At 32.3% G+C, this 25,444-nt stretch overlaps 3 protein-coding genes and 2 non-coding genes across 7 annotated transcripts in view; 3 read left to right on the top strand and 2 right to left on the bottom strand.

Moving 5' to 3' along the window:
* LOC126677979 (protein SWEETIE) overlaps nucleotides 1–9,729 on the bottom strand; it is a 31,052-nt gene extending 21,323 nt beyond the window's left edge. The window contains exons 1-12 of one of the 3 annotated variants that reach the window (XM_050372802.1): nucleotides 9,342–9,729; nucleotides 9,029–9,236; nucleotides 8,558–8,664; nucleotides 7,159–7,395; nucleotides 6,939–7,028; nucleotides 6,747–6,834; nucleotides 4,501–4,565; nucleotides 3,832–3,936; nucleotides 3,140–3,229; nucleotides 2,977–3,057; nucleotides 1,923–1,991; nucleotides 1,358–1,483 (exon numbers count right to left, since the gene is read on the bottom strand). In XM_050372802.1, coding sequence (XP_050228759.1) covers nucleotides 1,358–1,483; nucleotides 1,923–1,991; nucleotides 2,977–3,057; nucleotides 3,140–3,229; nucleotides 3,832–3,936; nucleotides 4,501–4,565; nucleotides 6,747–6,834; nucleotides 6,939–7,028; nucleotides 7,159–7,395; nucleotides 8,558–8,664; nucleotides 9,029–9,236; nucleotides 9,342–9,506 — 1,431 coding nt within the window. In that variant the 5' untranslated portion in view covers nucleotides 9,507–9,729. Of the gene's footprint in view, nucleotides 1–1,357; nucleotides 1,484–1,922; nucleotides 1,992–2,976; nucleotides 3,058–3,139; nucleotides 3,230–3,332; nucleotides 3,424–3,831; nucleotides 3,937–4,500; nucleotides 4,566–6,746; nucleotides 6,835–6,938; nucleotides 7,029–7,158; nucleotides 7,396–8,557; nucleotides 8,665–9,028; nucleotides 9,237–9,341 lie in introns of those variants that run through there. The other 2 variants (XM_050372803.2, XM_050372804.2) reach the window with 2 other exon arrangements.
* A 1,888-nt stretch (nucleotides 9,730–11,617) lies between these two features.
* LOC126679642 (U5 spliceosomal RNA) lies at nucleotides 11,618–11,736 on the top strand. Its single transcript, XR_007640929.1, has one exon. It is a non-coding gene; the product is annotated as a U5 spliceosomal RNA (small nuclear RNA).
* A 2,596-nt stretch (nucleotides 11,737–14,332) lies between these two features.
* LOC126679636 (U2 spliceosomal RNA) lies at nucleotides 14,333–14,528 on the top strand. The gene has a single exon (XR_007640924.1). It is a non-coding gene; the product is annotated as a U2 spliceosomal RNA (small nuclear RNA).
* A 594-nt stretch (nucleotides 14,529–15,122) lies between these two features.
* On the bottom strand, nucleotides 15,123–16,436 carry LOC126677986 (probable carboxylesterase 17). Its single transcript, XM_050372813.2, has one exon. The coding sequence runs from the start codon at nucleotides 16,365–16,367 to the stop codon at nucleotides 15,351–15,353; it is 1,017 nt and encodes a 338-aa protein (XP_050228770.1). The 5' UTR covers nucleotides 16,368–16,436; the 3' UTR covers nucleotides 15,123–15,350.
* A 4,535-nt stretch (nucleotides 16,437–20,971) lies between these two features.
* On the top strand, nucleotides 20,972–22,642 carry LOC126678630 (polygalacturonase-like). The gene is made up of 3 exons (XM_050373525.2): nucleotides 20,972–21,424; nucleotides 21,750–22,265; nucleotides 22,393–22,642. Exons 1-3 carry the CDS (start codon nucleotides 20,972–20,974, stop codon nucleotides 22,609–22,611), a joined length of 1,188 nt encoding a protein of 395 aa, XP_050229482.1. The 3' UTR covers nucleotides 22,612–22,642.
* Nucleotides 22,643–25,444: the final 2,802 nt, after the last annotated feature.

Raw genomic sequence — 25,444 nt, 5'->3', positions numbered from 1 at the left:
TCTAAAATTCCACCAAGACATGATAACTGTGAAATCGAGACAGAAATCAGGCACATTTTATATGAATTATAGTGATAATAATAAGACTTGGACATAAGTTCAGTAATCATTTTTTACTTATCCCCTACCATCCCAATGACATAAAAGAACAATAGACAGCAATAAGTGAAGCCCAATTAGTAATAGGGGGGAGAAGTTCACTATTTTTCAACAATGTTTTCTTTATACCATGAAATTTAAGTGACTATACGTTTTAAGTTAAAATATAGATGTTTCATCCCAATGTTCTTTAAAGCAAAAACTTAAAAATACAGTGCCTGACAGTTGACACTTGACACTTGACACTGACAGTATGTGGTGAAAATTCACCAACAGCTAATTGCTACAATTGTAGTTTGGTTCTTAAATAGATCTTCAAGATGGACAGGTCCTTTTCAAAGTCTCCAGAAGGAAGAACATAAACAAAAGTTGGCATATATGTATAAGAAGGCCATTAAGCAGCTCTTCTTCAGTCATAAAGGTACATAAGATAGCAAACTTCTTTTAATGTTTCCTTGCTTCAACATGTAGTAGAAACTCCTAAACAAACTGTAATACCCATTTAAAAGAAAAACAAAATCATCTAAATAACTCACAAAAGAAAACTTAAGCACAGAGCATCACAAATAAAATTTGTTTGCACATCCAGAAGTGTTTTTTTTGTGGCAAATTGGCCTAGACACTAACCAAAAATACAATAATACTACCATGGCTATATTAACTACTATTATTTGGAAAGTAAAGAAAATAACATGTAAAAGAAAAACAATCAAGTCCAATTATAAATTAGGAGATTGAATAAGAGCCCATGTCCATGACCATAGCAAGCAAAGATCTTTCATACAGAAAGTAATCACTTGTGAGAAATTTTTAGTAAGCATTAAGGCAGTGGCACTGAAGTTCTATTTCAAATTGCATTGAAAGTTTAAATCAAACTCATCTATATAAGGCAATATCATTGTGACATTTAGAAGAACATATAGAGCATGCCCCCACAAACTCTACTTATGCTGCCAATATGCAGACAAGCATGAATCTTAAATGTGGGATGGGAAGCGCTATGGAATCCATCAATGAGAGCAACAAGTTTAATACATTTACAAGCGACATGGACAAGAGAAAAAGAAAACAAAATTGGACTTCGATGTCATATTGTTCAAAAGAAAATCAGACGAACAAGAGAAGGAGGCGGGAGAATTTATTATCTAATTTCACACAAAATACTAAAGAGATTCCAGGTCATTCATCAGAACCATATTTCAAATAGAGAATAGTTGCAAACTCAGGAGAATTTTTACAAAAATAATATTATATTTACCTTCTCAAAAGAAATATTTTCTCTCAAAGCACTTAGTGTGGTTACTCCATAGGAAATCAAACCACCAACACAAGTAGGATCAACCTCAGCCAGCACACGTAATGTTAAAGCAGCCTCAATGCGTACCTAGCCACAAAATGATTTTTGTCCCAAAGCCACCCAAATAAGGAAATAATTAGAAATTTGCACCACTAAAGCAGTTCAGCTATTGTGAAATAATGAGATTGACTATATATACATATAAGTACCATATACCACACTACCCGCACTACCATTTACTTAAAGAACTTTTAACCCATAACATTCCCAATCCATAGGATTTCAACTGTACAGTTAATCATTATATCAGTATGAACATTCACATCTTAAAAGCAAAAGGCTTTATGGAGTTATAGATGGCAACCAATAGATAAATATAGCCATGAGAAATGAGGACTTCACCATCACTACATAGTTATAAGACAAGTGAATGTTAAAACATTCACAGGAAAAGATTGAAGGATCTATTGACACGACTGGTAACATTGAGCATTGAAATGATTAGTATAGCAGTACGAGTACTTACAAGTTCAGAAGAATGAGATATTGCAGCAACAACTGTATTATCAATGACTTCCTTGAATTCTGTTGGAACCTGTAAAGAGGAAGTAGCAAAGGAACCAAAAAGAAATTGACATCAACTTATCAATACGACTAAGAAGCTAATCTTTCATGTGGTGTAGTACAAGTTGCAAATAAAGAACTCAGATGAACTAGCATACATAACCATAGTTGTCAAATTAAGATTCGAATCGAGAATCGAAATTCTAATATTCTGAATATAGAATCGAATTGAATCGCAAGATTTGGTTTAAATTGATAATATTAATTAAAAATAAAAAAAAATGTAATAAATTTTTTTACTTTGAGGAACTATAAAATAGATATTATTGATTTATTAATTTTTAATATGTTAAGTATAAATATTAATAAATATTTAAATATGAACTTTTTATGTTCTTTATTTTAAGGTTACTTCTTTTGTGTTCTCTTTTCTTTTTTTATTCCACCTCTAAACCTTGTCTCATCTGCTTCTTTTTTATACCGAGTCTCTTAATGAACAAAGCTAACATATTCAGAACAAGATTTTTTTACATTTTTTCATGCTTTTATAAGAATCGTTTGAATCGACAGAGTCGGCCCGATTCTGACGATTGAGGTCGGATTTGAACGATTCGGGACCGATTTTACCCCAGTTTTGATTCCCTTAATAGATTCGACTCGTTTTGCTACTGACTCGACTCGACTCGGACGAGTCCACTCGTGACTCGTATGAGTCTAACAACAGTGTATATAACAAAATGAAATCAGGAGCCACAACAACTTAGCACATGATGCAGAAATGCACATTGTACTTACGAAAGAAAGTTCAATTAATTATTGGGTCAAATTACTTAAAAATCAAATATAGTGTTTGTCATTAAGCCTAAACATTGTGCTTAGAAGATACGGATTTTTACTCTCTAAACAAATTCATTATGGTTATCAGCTTGGTAGAATCTGGTAGACATGTATGTGCCATATCAAAATCAAATATGTATATATATGAACATATAGTGAAAAGTTTGTTAATAACTCACCTCACCCAATGTTTTCAAGGTGTATGACAAAGTACGTAAAGCAGCAATCTTCATGGAAGGACTGGCATCCGCAGACTCAAGCTGTAGGTCTCCTTATGAAAAAGTGTCAAGATAATATTTAAATCATGATGATAAAGGACCTAACTAAATTATGACAACAGACCTGATTTCCCAGGAAAATCAGGAAGACTCTTTGAGTAGGTTCAGTCATCTGATCAGTTATGCCAACCCGCAGTATATATAGAATGCATGCCTTCAAAAAGCACAGAGATGAATTCGTCAGCATCTTGGATGCTCTTGAAAGAATGCAAATTGCTCTAGCCTCTAAAGTTAAAAGCCTTTAATGATTATGAAACCTTTAAGTTTTGCTAAATTTCTCCATCAATGCTATGAAACACCATAAGTTCTAATAGGCACACTCTGATATGCAGGCACGTACAGCCACTCTACTATCTATACAACAAAGACCAATTCATGACATAAGTTAGTTTCTTGGTATTAACTTCAACGCCAGCAGCAATCATTCATCATAACTAGAGCTCATTTTGAATTTTTTTCATTAACTTGGACAAAAGTTGAGATTATCCAATTTTGGCATTAACTTCAATGTTAGCAATCATTCATCATAACTAAAGCTCATTTTAAAATTTTTTATTACGTTCGAATCTTTTAGATATGTCTGAAGTTCCATAGGATTGAACTTTTTTTACGGCTTATCTTCAATAAAATGTTACATAGACTAAAAGACATACATAAACAACTGTAACAGCCAATTTTTCAAAGAAATCAATTTTTTGACAAACTAGAAACTGAGAAGATTGGGAAAAAAGAGAATAAATAACGTTCAAGACATACTAGTGCATGAGCATCGATAGAAGTATCCCCATAAAGCATTTCCATGACCTGCAGAGCATAGTTTTGAAGCTCACTGTCTGGATGCAGATACTTCAGCCGAATAGTCTACAAGGATGATTAGAGCAACCAATGAGCAAGCAAATATATCAGAACCAAGACAAAAAAAAGTTATGATTAAAATTATACTTCAGAGCTAGGTCAACAGGAAAAAGGAATAAATTTAAAAAAAGATAATAGAGATATATTGATGATGACAACAGAAACACAAATGAAGATATAAATATACAACTACTTCACCATTTGACAAATTTACCTTCCATCAGTTAACAATACTTCAGCCAATACAAACAGAACACATTCAGGTTATGTTTAAAAAATATTGAGTTGGGCAAGGGAGGGAAGACCTTTACCCTGTTTTAGGAAATATTGAGAAACAGAAGTACAAGAAGAAAAGAAAAGAAAAATAGCAATACCCTTTAACCACTAATGATAACAGCAAAAATTTAAGAATAAAATATGTTTCCATTACTCTTTTTCCTTTTTTTTTTCCTTTCCATAATAAGTAAATGACAGCACAAATGCAAGGAGTCACAAAAAGAAGGAAAAACAAAGGGTCGCGGGGAAGGAGAGAAAGGAGAGTAGAAAGATTCGGGAAAGGTCAACTTTTACCTGTAAAAAAGATACCCATGATAGAGTTATACACATCCGTGTATCCTTCAAGCGAGATCCACTTGCTGCAATTTGAACAATGTATCAAAGATGGAAGAGTGCCAAGTTGCATACATATATTCTGTTATACATTCTATAAACACTTTGTGAGCAACCTATGCAACTATCATAAATACAAAGACGTAGCCAAAAGACTCTGTAGTTTACTTCCCGTGCATTGGCCTTTTAGTATTTCATACTTGGAAAGAAAAATCAATCAGGAAAAAATTTATTTTAGGTCATACAATTCAACATGCCATTTTAATGTCCTTCAAAGATCACTAGTATAAGGTCCCCCTTGCTTTCTTTGAAAAACAGTAGTAAGGTTAGGGACCGGAAAGGACATGCATTTTTGGAAAGTTTCAGGAGTATCTAAGAAACAAGACCATGTTTGAACAATGTATCGAAGATGGAGAAGTGCCGAATGGCATATATAAATTCTTCCATACATTCTATAAAGTCTTCATGAGCTACCTAAGCAGCTATCATAAAGACAGATACGTAGCCAAAAGCCTCAACAGTTTGCTTCGTGTTGTGCATTTGACTTTGAGTCTTTCATTCTTGGAAAGAAAAATAAAGCAAGAAAGAATTGGTTTCATGTCACATAATTCAACAAGTCATTTTTAATGTCATTCAAACGTCACTAGTAGAAGATCCCACTTGCTATCTTTAGAAAAGTTATAAGGTGAAGGTTAAGACATTAATTTTTTGAAAGTTTTATGAGTACCTAGCCAAACAAACAAGACCCTGTTTGGGGATTAATTAGTAAATTATTTTGACTCTTTTGCTATATTTAAGAAAGTTAAAAGGTCAAGGTTAAGAAATGAATTTTTTGATAGTGTTAGGAGTATCTAGCCTAACAAACAAGACCCTGTTTGGGGATAACTTGGTAAATTATTTTGATTATTTCCTCATTAAAAATGAGCAAACTCCATACAAATAGTTAGAATTAGAATTATGTTAGTTTTAGTCCTTGGAACTGAAAATACCTCAAATACAAAACCAACAAAGGTTCATTTTGCCCCTCCAACTTGTCAATTTTGGGCCAGTTTACACCCTAATCTGACCTAAAGGTGTAAACTGACCCAAAATTAACAAGTTGCCGGTGTTTTAGTTCAAAACCACAAACTTGAACTATTGCAATCTTTTGTGCTAAGTTGGAAGGGCGAAATGAACCTTTATTGAATACACCTTCCACACAGTTAAACACATATGTTATGAATTTCGATTCAAATACGATTCCTTTGCGCACTTTACATATTTCAGTTATATGATATTATATTTTTTCAAACTCATTTTCTAGTACTAAATACCCCATAAATTTTTTTTATAATAAAATAGCTAAACAACTCATTTTTTAGTATTGTACATAAAAAAAAAATTAAACAAATATCTTTGAACTAATTTATCAAACTCAGTTTAAATAGTAATAAAATGTGTCTATCCAACTTAATGATGCGATTGTTGGCTTTTGTCATGACAAACAAAATTAAACAGAAAAAAGAATGAAAACGTTAAAAATTTCATTTTACGGTTAAAAAAATTATTATTTTGATGGATATAATTAAAGACTTAAATAGCAATTTGCCCCTCAACTTGTAAGCAATGGGCAATTAACACACAAATTAACTTTGTGGGCAAATTAGTCATGAACTTGCATATTATGGGCAATTTGCCCCCTAAACTTGTAAGTTATTTATCTCTCAATTGGCAATTTGCCCCATCAAATTTTAAGCTAATTTTTAAAAATGGGGCTAATTGCCCATAATCAGCAAGTTCCCCACAAAGTTAATTTATGTGTTAATTGCCCATTGCTTACAAGTTGAGGGGGCAAATTGCTACTCAAGTCTATAATTAAATAGTACAGTAAGTTTTCCAATAAAATTAAACTCCAGTGTCTAGATCTTCAGAATCTGCCATCGTCTGCAATGATTTTAGGGGCTTATATAAATCAGTAAACATGATTAACCATCAGCAGTTAGAGTCGAGCAGTTGTTGCCCTATACAACCGGTTCATAAATATTAAGAAAGTATTGACTCAACTCAGCGGTCAGGTTGATTACAAAATGACTAATAAGGACATTTGCTAAATTTCAACGATAATTGTTGAATTTTCAACTGCTCGCCATTGCAAGCTAAAAGCTCAATCAGACAGGTACCTGAAAATCTATTGCCAATAAAAGCACCATTGCTGGGCCAGTATTTACCTTTTGTGAATGGCAAAGCGAGATGCCTCTGCAAGCAACCTTCTAGTTTCTTTGCTTGAGGATAAGGTCCTTTCCCCCTTGGTTGAACCTTGCAAAGATGAAAATTGGGAGATTGCGGAAAATGTTTAGATAAAAATGAAAGCACAAAAGTGCAGAGTCAACATTTTAAGAATCGTATAACATATTGTATACTTGTGCCTCTGGATTCATCCCAAGAGCGAGTAATGAGCCTAAAGCTTCCGCAAATGCATCTCGAACAGATGATACAGGATCCTCAAGGGCCTATTCAGGACAACAGAAATGGAATGATTAGTTGAGATACAGATCCTTATGACATAATTATTTTCAGATTTATCAAGAAACTTGTAAATGAAAAGGATGCAGTAAATAAATTAGCAAAACAAACATGAACCTTCACACAAGATGATGCTGAACTCTCGAGCTCTCCAACTCCCAAACCAGGTCCTCCAATGTTGGCGAATGCCTTAAGACAACGAGCAGCAGCTATTCTAACAATAAATGACTTGTCCCCAGCAGCAAAACGTGTGATGAGACGGAATGCTTCAGTATATGCTGCAGAAACAGCACTACCACCACATCCTTCCAAAGCTTTTTGAAGCATGAATAAAGATTCTTGTCTCACAAACTCCTGATATTTATCATGCATAAATGGAAGATGTAAACATATACTGAATAAAAAGTATATATCCAGCGCTAATAGTTTTTAAAGCCGCATAATTTCAATCAAGTATAGTTCTAAACATTCCTTAACTAAACTAACTATAATTGAATTAACCGTGACAAAAATTAGTAACTGTTTATCAAATCACTAATTTAATAATAGAACTGCTTTGCAATTATCAAATGACTAAAATATGCACATGAATTATAGCTAATAACATATATGCTTTAAATTTAGTAATTTTGTGTATCTTTAATTGGTATACCTTTAACTAGTGATAAAGATAATTAAGTACAAAATAAAATATTAAAACCCAACAAAATAAGAAATGCTAAAAATCAATAATTTATTAAAATCTGGTTTGTTTTTCATTTTTGAATGTTGCAAAAATCACATACACAAAAAAATAAAAGTTTAATGCTCGAATCTTTATCACCAATTTCAAGAGAACTAATTAAAGCTAAAAAAATTAACAAAAAAATTAAACAAACCATAACTATCATATTCGTGAATAAAGCTATTATATTCATGAATAATATATAAAATCAAAGAAAGCTATAATATTACTCATATCAAGATTCTAATTGTTATCACTAATGTAATCTCAGAAGAAACCTATGAAATCGCACTAACACTACTCTTTTCTTTAATAAACCAAAAAAGAGAGACCTTGAATAAAGAAATGATGTAATGTAAAATAGCTATTAAATACAAGTAGGTAATATTAATCATTATTTTATTTTGAATTTATTAATCATATTTAATCATCAATTCTATTAGTAGCAGCTTTTGTAAACAATTCTACATTCGATAATTTACATGATAGGTAAGTATTTACATTTAGTTAGTATTTTAAATCTGTTCATTTAGTTTATGATAATAATTAGATAGAATAATTAACTCAAACAATAATTAAATTAGTAGTAAGAGCATAAGTGTCAATGTGTTTGTTCACCCTCCATTCGTACTTATATATATAGTATAGATAAAAAGGAAGGTCCTTCTGGTCATTTTGTCTCTTACTCAGAGTGTTTGCTTTAAAATTACTATTTATTTGTAATTTTTTAATATAGACATGCATGTATATGTATGAGTAAGTATATGGCAAACCAAAATGGAATTACACTACCTCATTGAACTTCATAAGTTTAGTAGCAATGGTCGTTGTTTCAAGCAAACCCGAAGTAATTCTTCTTCCAAAATACCGATATAATTCTCCCAAGCATTGTGCAACACCTGCTTTTTATAAAAAATATTATAATTTAAAACAAACTACTAAATAATAAAACACCAAGTTATGCCACATTCACCAAATAATAACTCAGCACCATCACAAAGTACGACAGAAACAAATATATGTTACACACTGTGCAGCAAGTAGTCTCGTTAATTCCTCTCAGCTATTTCTTTATGTGCAGCAAATAATAACTCAGCAACATAATTTTACTTCCAAACAATGCATATGTGGCATATACATAGATTACTGTCACAGCAACATAATTATCATATTTACAAAACAGTTGATATGGTGTTATACAGTGAGCAGGAATTAACTGACTAAGAATCAAGTAGTGTTAGTACTAAAAAAACTAAGACTAACCAGCAACTTTCTGCGGCTCATTTTTCTTTCCATCAGAAAGAAAGCCTTGGAGAGCACCGACTCTAGAATAAATGGAAATAGCATCTCCTTTATATATAATCGACGCCATTGCTACCGACGCTAAATGACGCACCGGCCGTTTCGCTCCAAGTACAAGCAGCGAAAACAGAGCATCCTCGCATTTCCTTTGCCACAACAAGATTGACTCCTGAAAAAACAAGCAAACAAACACAACAATCACGTGGAAATTCAAAACCTAACGGAATTAAAATAACTTTTGGATCCAAAACAAAGAACTGAACTAGTTTTTAACCTTAGGCTCTTCGTCGATGGCGGAGATGAGATCAGAGAGGAGATCGAAGCAGAGAAAAGGATCAGGTGATTGTTGAGAAGATGAAGCGACGATTGATTCGAGTTGTGCTACTAAAACGCCGAATCGTGAGAGAGGTACATTCTCTCTCACGTAGTTCTTAGCCATTTCTTTAGCGACTGATGATGAGTGTGTGCGCGGTACAGAACAGCTAAGTAACTAGCCTCACCCAGTACCACATTACCTTGTGGTGTTAGAAAAAATTAAGGAGACGATGGGAAGCAGTGCGATCTTCTCCGGTGAGTCTGTTGAGAGGATGTTGGGTTTTTTTTAATTGGGGTTTTCTTATCATTAGTTAATGAAAATATTTTTATTGACGGAAGAGGATTTACAGAAGTTAGAGGATTCTCTTGTCAAAAAAATTAGCAGAACTTTGACCCAAAAAAAGAGAACAAAAGACCCCCTCGACTTGACACGAAATATAAAAAAAGTCTTTTTCAAAACGTTTAGATTAAACAAGCCCACAACTTTGCACTTAAATCAAAGTCGCCCTTCTATTTCAAAAACGCAAAAAAAAAAAAATTGAAATTGCTAAATTATAAATTTTAATCCTAATTGATAACGTCTCTTAGGTTGCTTCGCCTCAAGAGGTTCGCCCCTAAGAGACGTTAATTTATCTTAATCTAACCTTAATTAAATATAATTAAAACTTTAATTAACTCAAATTAATAAAAAACTAATTACAAAATTTTAATTAAAATTTTGATTATCTTAATTATTTTAACACTAAAACTCGCTGCCACCGGCAATTACCTTGCATCCATCTGACCAACCGTAGGAGCAGCTTCTCCTCCCTAAGGAGGAGCGGTACTCTTCGTCTGAAGAGGAGTTGTTCTCCTCCTCCTATGAGAAGGAGCAGTTGATCCTTCTCATGCAAGAATGATTAATGCTCTTGCTAGTTTGAGAAGGAGGAGCAGTTGATCCTTCTCATGCAAGAATGATTAATGCTCTTCCTAGTTTGAGAAGGAGGAGCAGTTGATCCTTCTCATGCAAGAATGATTAATGCTCTTGCTAGTTTGAGAAGGAGGAGCAGCTCCTCACATAGTAAGGAGTTGGGAGCAGCAGATCTGCTCCTCGTCGGCGGAAGACGGTGGTAGATGGCGACAGTGGGCGGTTTCTGGCTGTGGTGGGTGGCAATTAGGGGTTTAGTTTAATTAGAATAATTTGTATTAACTAAAATGTTAATTATTTTAATTAATTTAAAATTAGGATTAATTAAGATTAAAATAATAATTAAACAATTTCACTCTCTTTTTGTGTCAGAGGGGTGTCTTTGATGTTAGAGTGTTATATTGCGGGTTTGTTTAATCCAATAGTTTTGTAAATGACTTTTTTGATATTTCGTGCAAAGTTAATGGGGTGAATTGATTGTTTGTTCAATATTTTTTGCGCATTATAGTTGTGCTTAAATGCAAAATGGCCGGGACTAGGCGAACCAAGTTCAAATTAGGGTTAATTGTAAATACGAGTGTAAATGAACCGACCTGCTCGCGAGCAGCTCGGTATTCGACTTAATAAAAGCTCGATTCGTGTTCATTCATATTTTAAATGAATAAAGCTTAATCTTGATTTGATGCTCGTTAATTTAAACAATCTGAACATGAACATAATGGTATTTGACTCGTTTACATTCACAAATAGCTCGATTGGTTGAAAACTATTTCCAAACCCCCTCCTAGGCCTTGGCTTGTCCTGGGCCTTGGAGAATTTCTGGAAGGGCTCCCTTTGGGGTAAAGCCCTACAATTATAAGTAATTTTTTATAGTTATGACTCACGATAGTTAAAATTACTATATTTTATGTCTTTATTAAATTATTAAATCAACAAAAGCAAACCGGTAGTGTTTATGATTGATTAGTGCCTCAGAAGTTCAGTAAAATTCATATTGATATTCCGTTTAATTAAAATTAAGTGGTCTCTAGATAAAAAATATAAAATCGATTCATGCATTTATGCTGTGTTTGGCTAGTAATTTGTTTCGATTTTATTTCAGACATTCAGTGTTGTTTTACTTCCATTTCCATTTGGTATTTTGCATATATTAGCCTAGAATGTAGTAGACAGTAGACTAGTAGTTTTCACTTGTTAGTGTATGTACCATGCGATTGGCCGTTGTAGAACAAATGTAACTACTTGCTTCCCACATCGCCTTTAAAACGTAAAGCCAATTGTTTTGATTGTTTAAAACTAATTGCAGAAGCAGACTGGTTTTCTCACGCAGCCATGCAGTAAGCACAAAGCGAACTATTCTTTCGCCTTTTACTAAAGAGTACCGTGTGCTTGCTGCTTATAATGGCATACGCTTATTTTTGGAAGGGTTTTTCCTTTATTGGAGAACACCCTCTACCAATTCTGAGTTCAAGCTTCACACCTGTAACCATATAAAAATATCATACTACCCTGTTATGTACTGATATGGCTCTGGTGCATCTTATAGATTTTAATCTTACAAAAACAATAAAATAAAAATGAAACTGTCCATTGAAATTTTCAGTCCTTTAGAAAAATACTAATAATTTCGAGGCTCCCCTTATAAAATAAAAAACATTTATATGGAATTGAATTATATTATTTTAATTGCATAAAAAATTTATAAGATGTCTATTTTATATGTAGCTAATTTTCCCCAGACCCGACAATTCATTTTGTGCGAGTTATAAATTCGTCAAACCCGTTTAAACATAAACACGACACAATTATTGATCGGGTTTGATATATAAAACCAAATACGACGCGAATGTTACAAGGGTTACACGGCACAATACGTATAAACCCGTTACTAAAACGTGTCTACCCGTTTAAAGTGACACGTTTAAATCCATTTAATTATTTATTTCTTCAAAAAATTTACTTAATATATTACTAAATGAATTATTACTATAGTTTGAGATGAAGAATATTGTAATTATATACAATATAAAAAATAAAAAAAATAAAAAAAATTAATAACATGTAAAATTTGAAATATAGATAATATTTAATTAAAGTAATTGTGTTTGAACGGGTTAGACGTGTATAATCCATTTACACGAAATTTATGCGGATCCGTTTATGACCCAAACCGTTTAATTTCCTGTTGTGTTGTATTATATAATAGTGTCGTGTTTAAAATTGCCAATTCTAATTATTTTTTGGATGGCCTTTAAATTAAAATTTGGAATAAAATAATCAATTTTGTCCTAATTTTTCAATTGAATCAGTAAAACCGGTTTAACATAGTTTATATTTATTTAAGTTAAAAACTTAATAATTAATTGGACTTTCTAGGCAGTCGATCGGTTCACAATTAATTCAATCCAACCCGCCACTATACCCAATTTTAAAGACATGCTTAAAGCTAAAAAGTTAAAATAATTACTCTCTCCTTATATTTCGAATAAGCAAGTGCCGATTTTATGAAAATAACATGAACATGAAAATAAAAAGTTTATAGCTAAAGTAGCCAACCCTCTCATTTGGATAAAACAGTGTTGATGCCATAACTTTCTCCTATCCATCAAGTTTACGTAACATAAAATATAGACTTATTTTCAGATTTTGTGTTCAGTTACTTTTTATTAGAACAAAGGATCACTTTAGCCCCTGAACTTGGCACAAAGTATCAAAAACGTCAAAATTAGCAAAACGGGATCACTTTTACCCTGAACTTGTCAAAATTGGTACAAAAACCACCCTCCCCACTCTCACCTAAGAGAGTGAGATACACTCTCCAGCCCTAGGTGGTTTTTAAAGGCAAAAAGCTTAAAATGATCCTAACTTTATTAACTCATTTTAAATTAATACCAAATAATTAAAAAAAATACAAATAAATCCTTTTCATTTTAAAACATTATATATCAAATTAATGTTAATTAAAAACATAGAGGACCATTTTGTAATTTTTACAAAAAAAATTATTTTTTTTTTAAAAAAAGAATTACCTCCGGCGAGGAGGAGCAGCTCCTCCTCGCCTGAGAAGAGGAGCACTGCTCCTCTTCTCAGGCGAGGAGGAACTGCTCCTCCTCGCCTGCTCCTCGCCTGAGGATTGCTCCTCAGGCTGAGGAGCAAGGAGCAGATCTGCTCCTCGAAAAAACGAGGAGCAGATCTGCTCCTCGTTAACGACCCACCGCGCGGTGGGTCGTTCAAAACAGACCCACCGGTGGGTCTGTTGTTAACAGACCCACCGGAGGGTCTGTGAACTTCAGACCCGACGTCGGGTCTGCTGCAAACAGACCCGACGTCGGGTCTGAAGTTCACAGACCCTCCGGTGGGTCTGTTAACAACAGACCCACCGTCGAGTCTGTGTTTACAGACCCGACGGTGGGTCTGTTGTTAACAGACCCACCGGAGGGTCTGTTGGTGGGTCTGTAACAACAGACCCACCGGCGGCGGGTCAAGAACAGACCCGCCGGTAGGTCTGTTTTTGAAGAACAGACCCGCCGGTGGGTCTGTTCTCCTTCAACGGATTGGCCGGAAATTTTTCCGGCCAATCTGTTGAAGGAATTAAAAAAATTTGAAAATTTTGCTATTAGGGAAAAGATTCAAAAAGATCCCTGATGTTATTTACTTTAATTAAAATTTAATTAGAATTAATTAGTATTTAAGTGTGATTAATTAGAGTTAATTATGATTTTTAGTAAACTCACTCTCCAATTAAGTGCCACGTCAGCACCGAGGGGGATTTTGAGCCGGTTTTGCCAAGTTCAGGGTAAAAGTGATCCGGTTTTCGCAATTTGGACGTTTTTGATACTTTGTGCCAAGTTCAGGGGGTAAAGTGATCCTTTGTTCCTTTTTATTAACTAAGACGAATCTCATTGTCATTAAGAAAGACGATATTTAAAAGAGTTATAGCTATGGTATGACAAAACCAGTCCCTTATATCCCACATGGAAAACAAATAAAACTGTAATAGCTAAGAGGGCTTATAAAAAAGAAATTGCAATAGTTTGTCAAGCATACCTTTCTCGGCCTTTTGGCTAAGATCAAGTGTAGTATCTGTTCTTATCAGTTTAATATCTGATATGTGGGTCAATGACTCACACGATATTAAATTTATTTTTTAAGGGGGCGGGTTCATCACAGTAGCTTGCTGCTGGAACCTTCATGAGTCGCTTGTGTGTTGCACTACCGCACTAGCCTGGCTCACCCTACCAAATCAAGTTTAATAATTGTGGCTATAGGGGCCTGCGTGTGCGCAGCCCCTTACAACTCCATCGACAACATCACTTTATATTGTTGAAATAAGATTTTTTTGATGTTCTTATATTCATTAGGCCAAATGTTGTAAAAAAGTCACAAAGTGTCATGATCTTTCAATTTTGTCGATCTTGGCCAAAAATGAATTATTTAGTTTCACAAAAGTCCTGACCTTTTAATATATGTGCATACCATGTAGGCGCTACATAGGCTAATTGAAATCAAATTGAGAGAGTTGGCCATAATTGAAACTAAATAATCTGTTTTTGACCAAAACCGACAAAATTAAAAGATCGGAATTTTTGTGAAACTTTTATGAAAGGTTTGGTCTTATTACGACATTTGGCCTACTCATTATGCCTAGCATTGAATATATTGTATATTAAACCGCACTGTGTCCAGCTATTGTTCTCTTATTCTCTAAAAGTTGTGGAGTAAAACATCGACTTATCAATAAATATTTTTGTAGGTCGGTTTACTAATGAGATGTCTTGAGAGTTTATGCAACTTGTAGTGATTTTCTTTTTGAAAAGGGAATATATTTGACCATATAAATATTCCTGCAATATTAACAGATTCTTTGCTCAAAAGGCAGAGTCAAGATTTCTGTTATATCTAGTATTGAGGTCATCAACAAAAAGTTTCCTAAACAGGCGATATTGGATGCAACTGAGCTACGATTAAATTATGTAAGTTCTAACGGAGGTCTATGCCAGGATACAAATGAAGGAACGGAAAAAGAATAAAAACTTAGAAAATCTAACATCTGTTTAATGACTATTGATTGATGAAACCCTTGAGGTGAGACATCATTTCTTGAATTCTAATTTGAGAAAAGTGAGAGTTATGCAGAATCTGAAATGCATGTCCAACTCCTTTATAGATCACTTTTTCCACCTTTTTACCTGCACTACTCAACGCACTGCAGAATTCCAAGTTCCTATCTTTCATTATATCCATCTCTGATATGCAAACCATTATCGACGGAACCTGAAAATCGCGCAATTTTTTCGCTCCATTCGCCAATGGATTGCAGTATGGATTATCGCGGTTAGCACCAATAGGTAGCGACAGTCGCCAATATGCATCAGAAGCTGACAGAGTTAATGCTGAATTGGCAGGTTGATTCAGATTTCTCTCAGAATAAGTTCGCGCCTCGCCTCCGAAAAAAGGTTGAATCAGAATTATACCCCTCAGGTAAAATGGCCTGAGACTTGAGTCCGAATTGACATTAGAAGCCACATTGTAAGCTATATTAGCACCAGCACTGTCCCCTGCTAGGAACAGGCTAGAGAAGTTGCACTTACTTAGCCACCATTTATGTTCAGAGGGACCAAGTAAAGCCTGCTGTTTAATCCACATAAGAGTGTTGGTTCCATCATCATAAGCAGAAGGAAGTCGATTTTCAGGGGCTAAACGATAATTTACTGACAGGATTATGCAACCTGATTTTGAAGCAAGATTGACTAAGAAATTCTGATAACAGCTCCAAGCAGGTGAACCAGCACAAAAACCACCTCCATGGAAGTAAACTAGCAAAGGCAGTCTACTTCCGGGATGGCTCGGAACGTAAACACGAGCCCATAAGTTGGTGAACTTATCGATGAAAACATCTCTTGCTGTAACACCATCTTCGGGTGCTAGAACACAAGAAACATTAGGAACGATTGGAGGTCTTTCGACGCGTCCGCCTTTGTAAACTTTGATAAGACCTTCAATTTCTTCAACTATGACTCCGTGACTGGTCTTGCCTGCTTGAAGATGATGCCTTGGATCATAAGATAGGGCGGCCATGTGTTTTGTCTGTGTATAATAGGATTGTGGAGGGTATTGAGATTTAGCTTAATTTTGGATTGCTTGTTATGACTTTGGAAGTTTCTTTATATAGAAACTGAGAAGATTATTCCATAGAAAAGAAGCATCATTTTATATTAGTTGAAAAGTAGGGAGTTGAATTCACTATATGTCATCACACTTTTGGATTCTAATATTGATGTGGGAACTCTTACTATTCAATTTTTATTTCATATAATCACTTCTAAACTCATAGTTACACACTTTGATTTGTATTCTCTCTTGATTGTTCTCAAACTGTATGTACCCTATAGCTATGTAGCACGCAGTGGCAGTTTCATAATCTTTTTCTCGCTCAGGCTTAGCTTTTTATTAGTTCACTTCTAACTTTTCGACAGCCCGAATTTAACCTTTTTAAATTCTGAATTTGCTACAAATCCAACCTTAATTTTCAAAAAAAAATTGGCCCCTGTCCGGACTAGAACCTATAAATAGTAAACGATGAAACAATTTTTTATATATATAAATAGGTTATAAATATAGACTTTGAAAGATTTATGAAAACAGAAATAAAACGTCAAAAAATAACCATTCAAGAAGTTTTACGTGTGCGAAAGCTAGTATCCGGGGTAATTTATCGTGAGAGTACTCAAACTATCGTTTTTTTTCCATTTTGGTAATTATTTTGTTTTTTTTAATTTGATTACTAAATTTTAATATTTTCCAAATGAGTTTTTTCCAGCCAAAATGCAAACATACGAGCCGGATTTTAACACGCAGGACGCAGCTATCAAATTTTACTAGTTTTACCTTCTAATTCAATTTTGGAGAGGAGTTTTAAAACCAAATCATGCATACATGACAAATTTTAAGTTAAAAAATAATACCCTAACATTTTTTTAGTCGAAAAATCTCCCAATGAAATAAAAATGACTTTCATTAATGACAAAAACCGAAAATTTGGATACCCTTAGATCAATTACCCCTAGTATTCAAGATAAAACATTCTGACTCTATCAAATCTGCTGTACTAGCTAAACCCATTTGAAAATGACTCGTGATCTACGGAAGATATGAATTTTGCAGGAAATCTTATTGTTCTGATCTAGTAGAATTTTCTTAATATTCCATTAGAAGATGACTGTGCAATTAATGCACAACTTGTAAACAATTTTGCTTCATACATAAATGGTAGTCATGTGTTAAAAATGTACACAGTTGACATCAGTAATCAACTTGCTGATAAGATATGGTTTGCTGAAGATCCATGCAAAAGAATTTTGACAAAAAAGTCAACGAAAAGAAGAAAAAGTTTTGTTGCTTTTTCATCATTTTTTTGCTACACTCTTATAAAAATGCTGAAAACGTAAAAGAAAATGGAAATTGCACGTGAAAACATAGATACACTATATATACTTTATGTACAACAAATATATACGCCAAATCTTGATTTTGACTCTCTCTAATATATACTCATTCTTTTTCTTCCATTCCGGAAACTTCCTCTGCTGCACTTCATTTTCATATGGAATTTTATCTGTTGTGCAGACGCGTACTTTGCGCGTACGGAGGTACAGGCTTATTATTCTTAATTAATTGCCATAATATATACAATTTTACGACTGGTTTTACGTAAAAACAATCGTAAAGTTTAGTTTCTTTTGTAATTTTAACATGGATTTTACTTAATTTTGACAGTTTTAAGATAAAATGATCAAATTTTTGGTATGGACTGTACTCACAATAACGTAATCCACAAGACAGTCAAAATAAAAGGTAAGAGATTCATTTTATCCAAGCGAATGCCACCCCACCCCACCCATGCCCATATATCTTTATGCTCTAAAATATTCCTTTTCTTTTTGACTACTTTTGTTCCCCCGTGTGTGTCTCTGTATGAATTGTCCCAGTTAGCTAACTACTCTAATTACTCAATTATAAATTACTTTTTTCATTTATTATCGAATTAGAACTAAAATGTGTGTGTGACAATTCTTTGGATATAATTTCGGTTTAGTACAATTCATTGTGTGTGAATTGTCCCAAATCCTAATTGGCTTAATCAATTCTCTATCATTAGCTCAAAGTTAGTGTGTTACAAAATTGCATCTGACGTGACAATTTAAGTAGTATTGGCTTGATATTATTAAAACTATATTTTCTTTCCTCCAATTAATGTTAGATCGAAATTACCTGTATTAGCCGGTATGATATATAGTTGATACAAAATATAATATCAAAATTAAATAAAACTATGAATTTGTCAAACCAGTTAGACCAAACCAAAGGGTACATTTCTCTTGATGGGCGAGTAACCAACTAATTGTTTATTCCTCAAAGTCGCCATATTCCTCATTGCCAAAGTCACCAGGATTCAGGAATATATACGTTTTTGAGCAAATTAGGCATTCATATAAATCATAATTTACACTTTCATCTCTTTTGTTAAATATCAAATGATATAATCTTCTATTTTTATTTCCGTCAACGATTTAATCTCTCTGTCTATTTTTTATGTTAGTCAACTAACTAGTCAAAAGACTTTACCAAAAAAACTTAAATTTCCACTACAAGAAACTTGATTTTTGGAAACGTGAGTTGTCGTTGTAAAAACATAAAATATGGTTGTTAAAAGTTTTTAACAACGACAAATGTGGTTGTGCGTGTTGGCGTAATGTAATGTTTTTTATAACGACTTTTTTAAATAATGGTCGTTGCTATAGGTTTTACAAAATCTATAAGATTGGTTGTTAAAAGTTATTAGTAACCATAAAAAGTCGTTGTCAAAAGATTATAATATTAATTATTATTTTAATATGTTATATAATTTTATAATTTTATAATTTTTATAATTTAAATACAATTATTATTAAAATTTAATATTTTTTATTTTTTGATTGATATATTACAACAAAAGTAAAAATTATTTTTATAGTGAAAGGTGGGTTTCTTTTATAGTGAGAATGCATCATTCTCATTTCACTTATTTTCAATGTGGGATTTTAACTATTCCTTCTTTCTTTTAGCAACGAAATTATTTGTTGTTGTAAAATGATAATATTTAAAAACGACACATATTTAATCGTTGGTAAAGCTAATAATTTACAATGACATGATTAGTCGTTGCAAAATAATTATCTTTAAAAACGATATAAATTAAGTCGTTGCTAAAAGTATAACTTTTAATAACGATTTTATTAGGCGTTGTAAAATACTTATATTTAGAAACGACATTAAAATAATCGTTATAAAAGGTATATGTATTGTAACGATTTTAATGGTCGTTGTAATAGACCGTTGCTAAAACTCACTTTTCTTGTAGTGTTCAACTTATTAAACTTATTATTGACATAAATACAAATATAAATTATAAATTTACTAAATTTAATGGCTTAATAAATTTATTCATTTAGTTTTTTCTCTTTTATTTTTTTTCTATTTTAAATTTTCTTATTTCATTTAAAACTAAAAAAATGACAACCAACAATTTTTTTTTTCAAAAAGAAAACATTAATATATATTAAAAGATTAAATTGAAGTTGTTAATTCACTAAATTTTATAATATTTAGATATAGCAAAAATATAACTTTAAGGATGAAATTGAATTTAATATTATTATTTAATTTTTTTTGACTCAGTTGACTAACACAAAAATGGATGGAAGAACTAAATTGTTGATGAAAATAAAAATAAAATATTTTATTATTTAACTTTTAAATATGAGAGATAAAAGTATAAATTATAACATATGTGATACCTCATAGACTCATAGTAATCTTCTCAATATTTTATCATCCAATTTAGCCAATTTTCAAACTAATTGTATTTTATTAAAATTAGTGATGCAACCTGTCTCTTAAATTAATAAAATTGATGCAATTTCCTTTCAACAGGAATATAAACAGATAATCTAAAACGCGCCCCAACTAAATAATTTAAAAGACTACTAAACAAATAGTAAAAGTTAATGATTTTTCGCTGATTTCAAATTTAATTTAGCAAAAACTTTAAAACTACTTACATAAATAAGGTAAAACTATTATTTAGTAATGACATCTATTATAATAATTTATAAAAAAAAAACGTTAAAATTAACCCATGAAGAGAATTATGCACATAAAATAAAAGAAATGTAATAAGTTACTCTATAGTTGGGAATAACAAATTGATCAAGGTTGTCTAATAGCTTCACCATAGAATCTTTTGGATTGTTTTATGGGAAAAAAGTACTCCAATAAATAATTAATTATACAAAGAATTATTGTCTAAAAAAACTAATTAAGCACACCACAATAATTGAGTGATGCAAGTTTCATTACTTTCTGTTACTTGATAAATGAGTGACAATAAATGATATTATACACAGTAAATTAAACTGTATGAATCGATTAAGAGAGATTCTAAATTTAGAAAAATAAAATGAAATTAACTGGATGTAGGAAAAGATAATCGAAGTTAGTTGTCTAAAATTAGTTGAATGAGTGCCCTATAAATCAAGAACTGAGAAAAGAGAAAGAGTAACTCATCCAATTAAGTGAGAATTTTAATAAGCCAAAACCAAAATAAATAAATATCAATTTATATAATTAATTTGATTGGAAAGATGATGATGATGGGGACCAATGGCTTAACAATATCAATAGTGTTGCTTTTATTTAGCTCAACCCTTCAAGTACTGCAGGCTGCCGGTACGTTCGATGTTACGAAATACGGTGCGAAAGCTAACGGAGAAGCCGATATTAGCAAGGCTTTATTAAGTGCATGGGATGCAGCATGTGATTCAGTTGGTGTAAGCATTGTTTTGATTCCGAAAGGCAAATATGCATTACGTCAGGTCGATATTTCCGGTCCTTGTAAGGGTTCGATGGTGCTCCGAGTCGAAGGAACAGTCGAGGCACCGGTCGACCCTAATGAGCTCAAAGGCGATTTCTGGATTGCTTTTAGTCACATTGATCATTTTAAAATTACCGGCGGTGGAACTTTTGATGGACAGGGAGAAATGACATGGAAAAAGTATAATTGTATGGAGAAAAAAGGATGCAAGGCCCTTCCCATTGTAAGTCTAATTAATCCCTCCAGTATAACTCTTTCTTTATACATGAAAGTTAATTAATTTTTATGCTCTGTATAGCAGGAATTTTAAAATAACATGAAATTAAATTATTAATATTAATATAAATATATTTTCAATAGAAAATCAGATTCGTTAACAATTAATTAGGACAATATTTTATCGGCAGGGGTATGCCATAATTTCTTTTCATAATATATATTAGCACTTTTTATATCAAAATATTTATGGTCACTTTTAGTATATTTGTAGTGATCTATAATCATTATGATTGCTTGGGATATAATTAATTTATTTGTATGTTTATTAGAGTTTGAGGTTCAATTTCATCGATAACGCCATAATCGAAGACGTAACATCCCTCGATAGCAAGAATTTCCACGTCAACGTCATGGGCTGCAAAAACATTACTTTCCAACGATTTAATGTCGTGGCACCGGGGCACAGTTTGAATACAGACGGAATTCATATTGGGCGTTGCAACGGAGTCAAGATTGTCGACAGTTCATTCGCTACCGGTGACGATTGTATCTCCATCGGCGATGCTAGCCAGCAAATAACAATTAAAGGAGTAAGATGTGGACCTGGACATGGCATCAGTATTGGAAGTCTAGGAAAATATCCGAATGAAGGACCTGTTTCTGGCGTTGTGATTTCGAATAGCACCATTTTTAATACCGATAATGGTCTCAGGATCAAATCTTGGCCGGCTATGGAAAATGGCATGGCTTCTAATTTGCGGTTTGAAGACATTATAATGAAGAATGTGTCCAATCCTATTCTCATTGATCAAATGTACTGTCCATGGAATCGCTGCAACAAGAATGTAAGTAACTAATTAAATTAATGTCGATTGAACATAACTCGATTTCCAGCCGAAACAAATTTGAATCGACACCATAGTCGTTAAACTATCATTTGTGCTAATTTGTGTCCTCATCTTATATTTCCAGGGCCATTCAAAAGTTAAAATCAGTGATGTGAGCTTTAAAAATATAAGAGGTACTTCTACGACACCAATTGCAGTTCAACTAATTTGCAGCAAAGGCATTCCTTGCGAGAATGTGAAACTTAGCAACATCGATATCAAATTGCTCGGCGGAGGTGCCACAAAATCTCAATGTTCCAATGTCAAGCCCATAATTACTGGACTAGTTCCTGCCGGATGTTAATGCAAAAGAGTTTAACTTAATCTCATTTTCACGATTTTAGATCATTATGCTTCACCAGATTCTCATTCTCACATGTATGTCTTTTTTCCCCTTATAAGTATAAATGTTAAGACATGTAATAGAATATTAATACCAAGTAATTATTATCGAATTTTTTTTTGCAAAGGTTGATATTATTAATAAAAAAACATCAAAGTACACTCCAAATCAACTGTTACAAAGATAAAGCAAATTAAAATCTATAAGAATGGAATTTTGAGAGCGCCGATATTTTACTTTCAATGGACTGATTATTACCGTGATCTATCAAAAGAATTTGAATTTTAAGCATTTAACAAACACTACATAGTCTTGATCAAATCGAATATCAACTCTCCCTCCAACAATATTAACATAAAAATTGACTTATTTATAAAACTCTGGCTTCCGTTTTAATCTTTCAACTTTTTTATATCTAAAAATCTACAATTACTGAAACTAATTGGAGCAAGATATGAGAGACAGTAGAAAAATTATAAATTTTACTTAGCAAGGCAAAATTTGCTTAGCATAACGATATATCACTCAACAAAATAATCTACAATTTCAATTTTTTTAGATCTTATTGGTAGTTTATTTATCAATTTTTTTTTGAAAAAAATATCTTCAACTGTTTTTTTAAAATTGAAATTTTAATTTAAAAATGTATACATTAAAATTTTACTTTTTCATTTTGTTTTAATTTTCTATCTAGAAGACTTTTTTTAGCCTAATAGAAAAATAAAGGTCAAATGTACGGTTTGTACCCTCTCGTCCGGTTTGGTTTTAAATTTAGATCCTAATGAATTTTTTTCCGATAGAGATACTTAACATTATAAAAGGACCACCTGAACCTAAAATTCCACATGTTCGTTAGTGACCGGCCAACTCAGCGCTGACGTATTAGGTGCGATGATTCACATTGGCCAATTACTAATGGAGCTGTGGCATTTTATGTTTGAAGGGTCCGATGTGAACTTTTTATAATTTCCATCGAAAAAACAGTTCATTAGGACTCAAATTCAAAACTGAACCAAATATGAGGGTCTAATATATATATTTAGCCAAAAATAAATCCAAAACTTGCACATTGTTACATTTTTATTTGAAAATTTTAGTTTTTATAATAATGTTACGATTTTATCATTTCGTTGCAATTCTAATCAAGTTTTTGTAATCAATTTATTTGTTTCATTTTTTAATAAGATGCACCACAATTTGTACTTGAATAACTTTTATATTAACTCCATAATTAAGATAAACTAGTAGGTTACTAGAGGAGATCTTGGTCCTAAAAAATCCTCAAAACTCACCTGCAATAGAAAGAACAAATTTTAGAAGGACGCCAAAACGCAACGCCTACAGCTAAGTTTAAGTGAAAAAAAAAGTGAAGAATGTACAATAAAAAGTGTGAAAAAAGTATGAACAAAGGGTCAACGCGCCTTCTAAACTTGTAACACGGGGTCATCTAACTCAATTTATACTTTTTTGAGCAACTAATCCCAAAACTCTTCAATTTTGGGTCAAATAACCCATAATTTTATTTTTAAAATGTGTAAAATATAAATCGGAGGTGATGGATGCAAAAAGGTAATTAGATATTTCCCTAATTGTTGCGATATAATTATTCTAAATCTATTTTTTAAAATAAAAATATAAATTATGGGATTATTTGAACTAAAAATAAAGAGTTTTGGAGTTAGTTGCTCAAAAAAATATAAATTGGGTTAGATGACCCCGTGTCACAAGTTTAGGGGGCGCGTTGACCCTTTGCTCAAAAAAGTATTCACCTTAACTTTACATATGTTGGGGTTATAAGTTGTGATGACATGGCAATGTTGGTTGTATTTTTGGTGATGTGGCATGGTTGGTAGGAATTTGAGATGATGTGGCCGATTTGTTCGTTCTTTTTACCTACTGTGTGATACGCCGACACTATGTAATAGTATTTTTTTTATCAGAGTTTCTTATTGTAACGTAATGTTTTCTTTTGGGTGGTATTAATGGTTAGAATTGTAGTATAATGATAAAATTGAGACAACATTATTAAAATTAAAAAAATTAATTTAAATTGCAAACATATGCATATGCAGACAATATCCGAGATAGGCAACCCATAATGAATAGGCCTAATGTTTTAAAAAACCCCGACCTTTTAGCCCCTTTTCAATCATACCCTGACGTTGAAAATTTGTCAATTTTACCCTATTTTGCATTTTTGTGTTTCAATTGTACCCTAAAAAATTAAATTAACGTCTTTTGCGTTTGGAAATTTGTTTAAAACATTTTCCATGTCTCGCATATATTAATTGTATATTTTTAAAATTTATTTAAATTTAATTAAATTAATTAACAATTTAAATTAGTGTTAATTTGATCATGGTTTTTAGTTAGTTTTTAAAACTAAAGGACTTATTTATACTTTTTTGAATAAAAAAGAATTTAATTTCATGTTTAGACTTAATTAATTGAATGATTTCATCATTTAAGTAAAAAAATTAACAAAAATTAAAATATTGGGGTACAATTGAAAACGGAAAATTCAAAAGTGGGTAAAATTGACAAATTTTCAACGTCGGGGTGGAATTGAAAAAAAAATTAAAGGTGAGGGATTTTTGAGTGATTAGGCCTAATGAATAAATATATTTAGTTAAGCAAGAGTCTTATTTTTGGTTTTAAAACATTTTCATAATTTAATTCGTTTATGCCTGTGGAAAAAATTGAACCTATGACCTTAGCATAATGTTGCCCAACTAAGTTGCACGGAACCGGAACCAAAATGGATACTAACAGACATCAGAAAATGGCTTTCCTC

This window comes from Mercurialis annua, linkage group LG4 (genome assembly GCF_937616625.2).
Source record: "Mercurialis annua linkage group LG4, ddMerAnnu1.2, whole genome shotgun sequence".
In the NCBI taxonomy this organism is placed as follows: domain Eukaryota; kingdom Viridiplantae; phylum Streptophyta; class Magnoliopsida; order Malpighiales; family Euphorbiaceae; genus Mercurialis; species Mercurialis annua.
This window is presented reverse-complemented; position numbering and strand designations above follow the sequence as displayed.

Bases quoted from the DNA above. Each gene is read 5' to 3' on its own strand.
- LOC126677986 (XM_050372813.2), bottom strand. From the start codon at position 16,367: ATGGCCGCCCTATCTTATGATCCAAGGCATCATCTTCAAGCAGGCAAG.
- LOC126678630 (XM_050373525.2), top strand. From the start codon at position 20,972: ATGATGATGATGGGGACCAATGGCTTAACAATATCAATAGTGTTGCTT. The intron at 21,425-21,749 runs GTAAGTCTAATT...TATGTTTATTAG, and splicing joins GATGCAAGGCCCTTCCCATT to AGTTTGAGGTTCAATTTCAT. The intron at 22,266-22,392 runs GTAAGTAACTAA...TTATATTTCCAG, and splicing joins GGAATCGCTGCAACAAGAAT to GGCCATTCAAAAGTTAAAAT.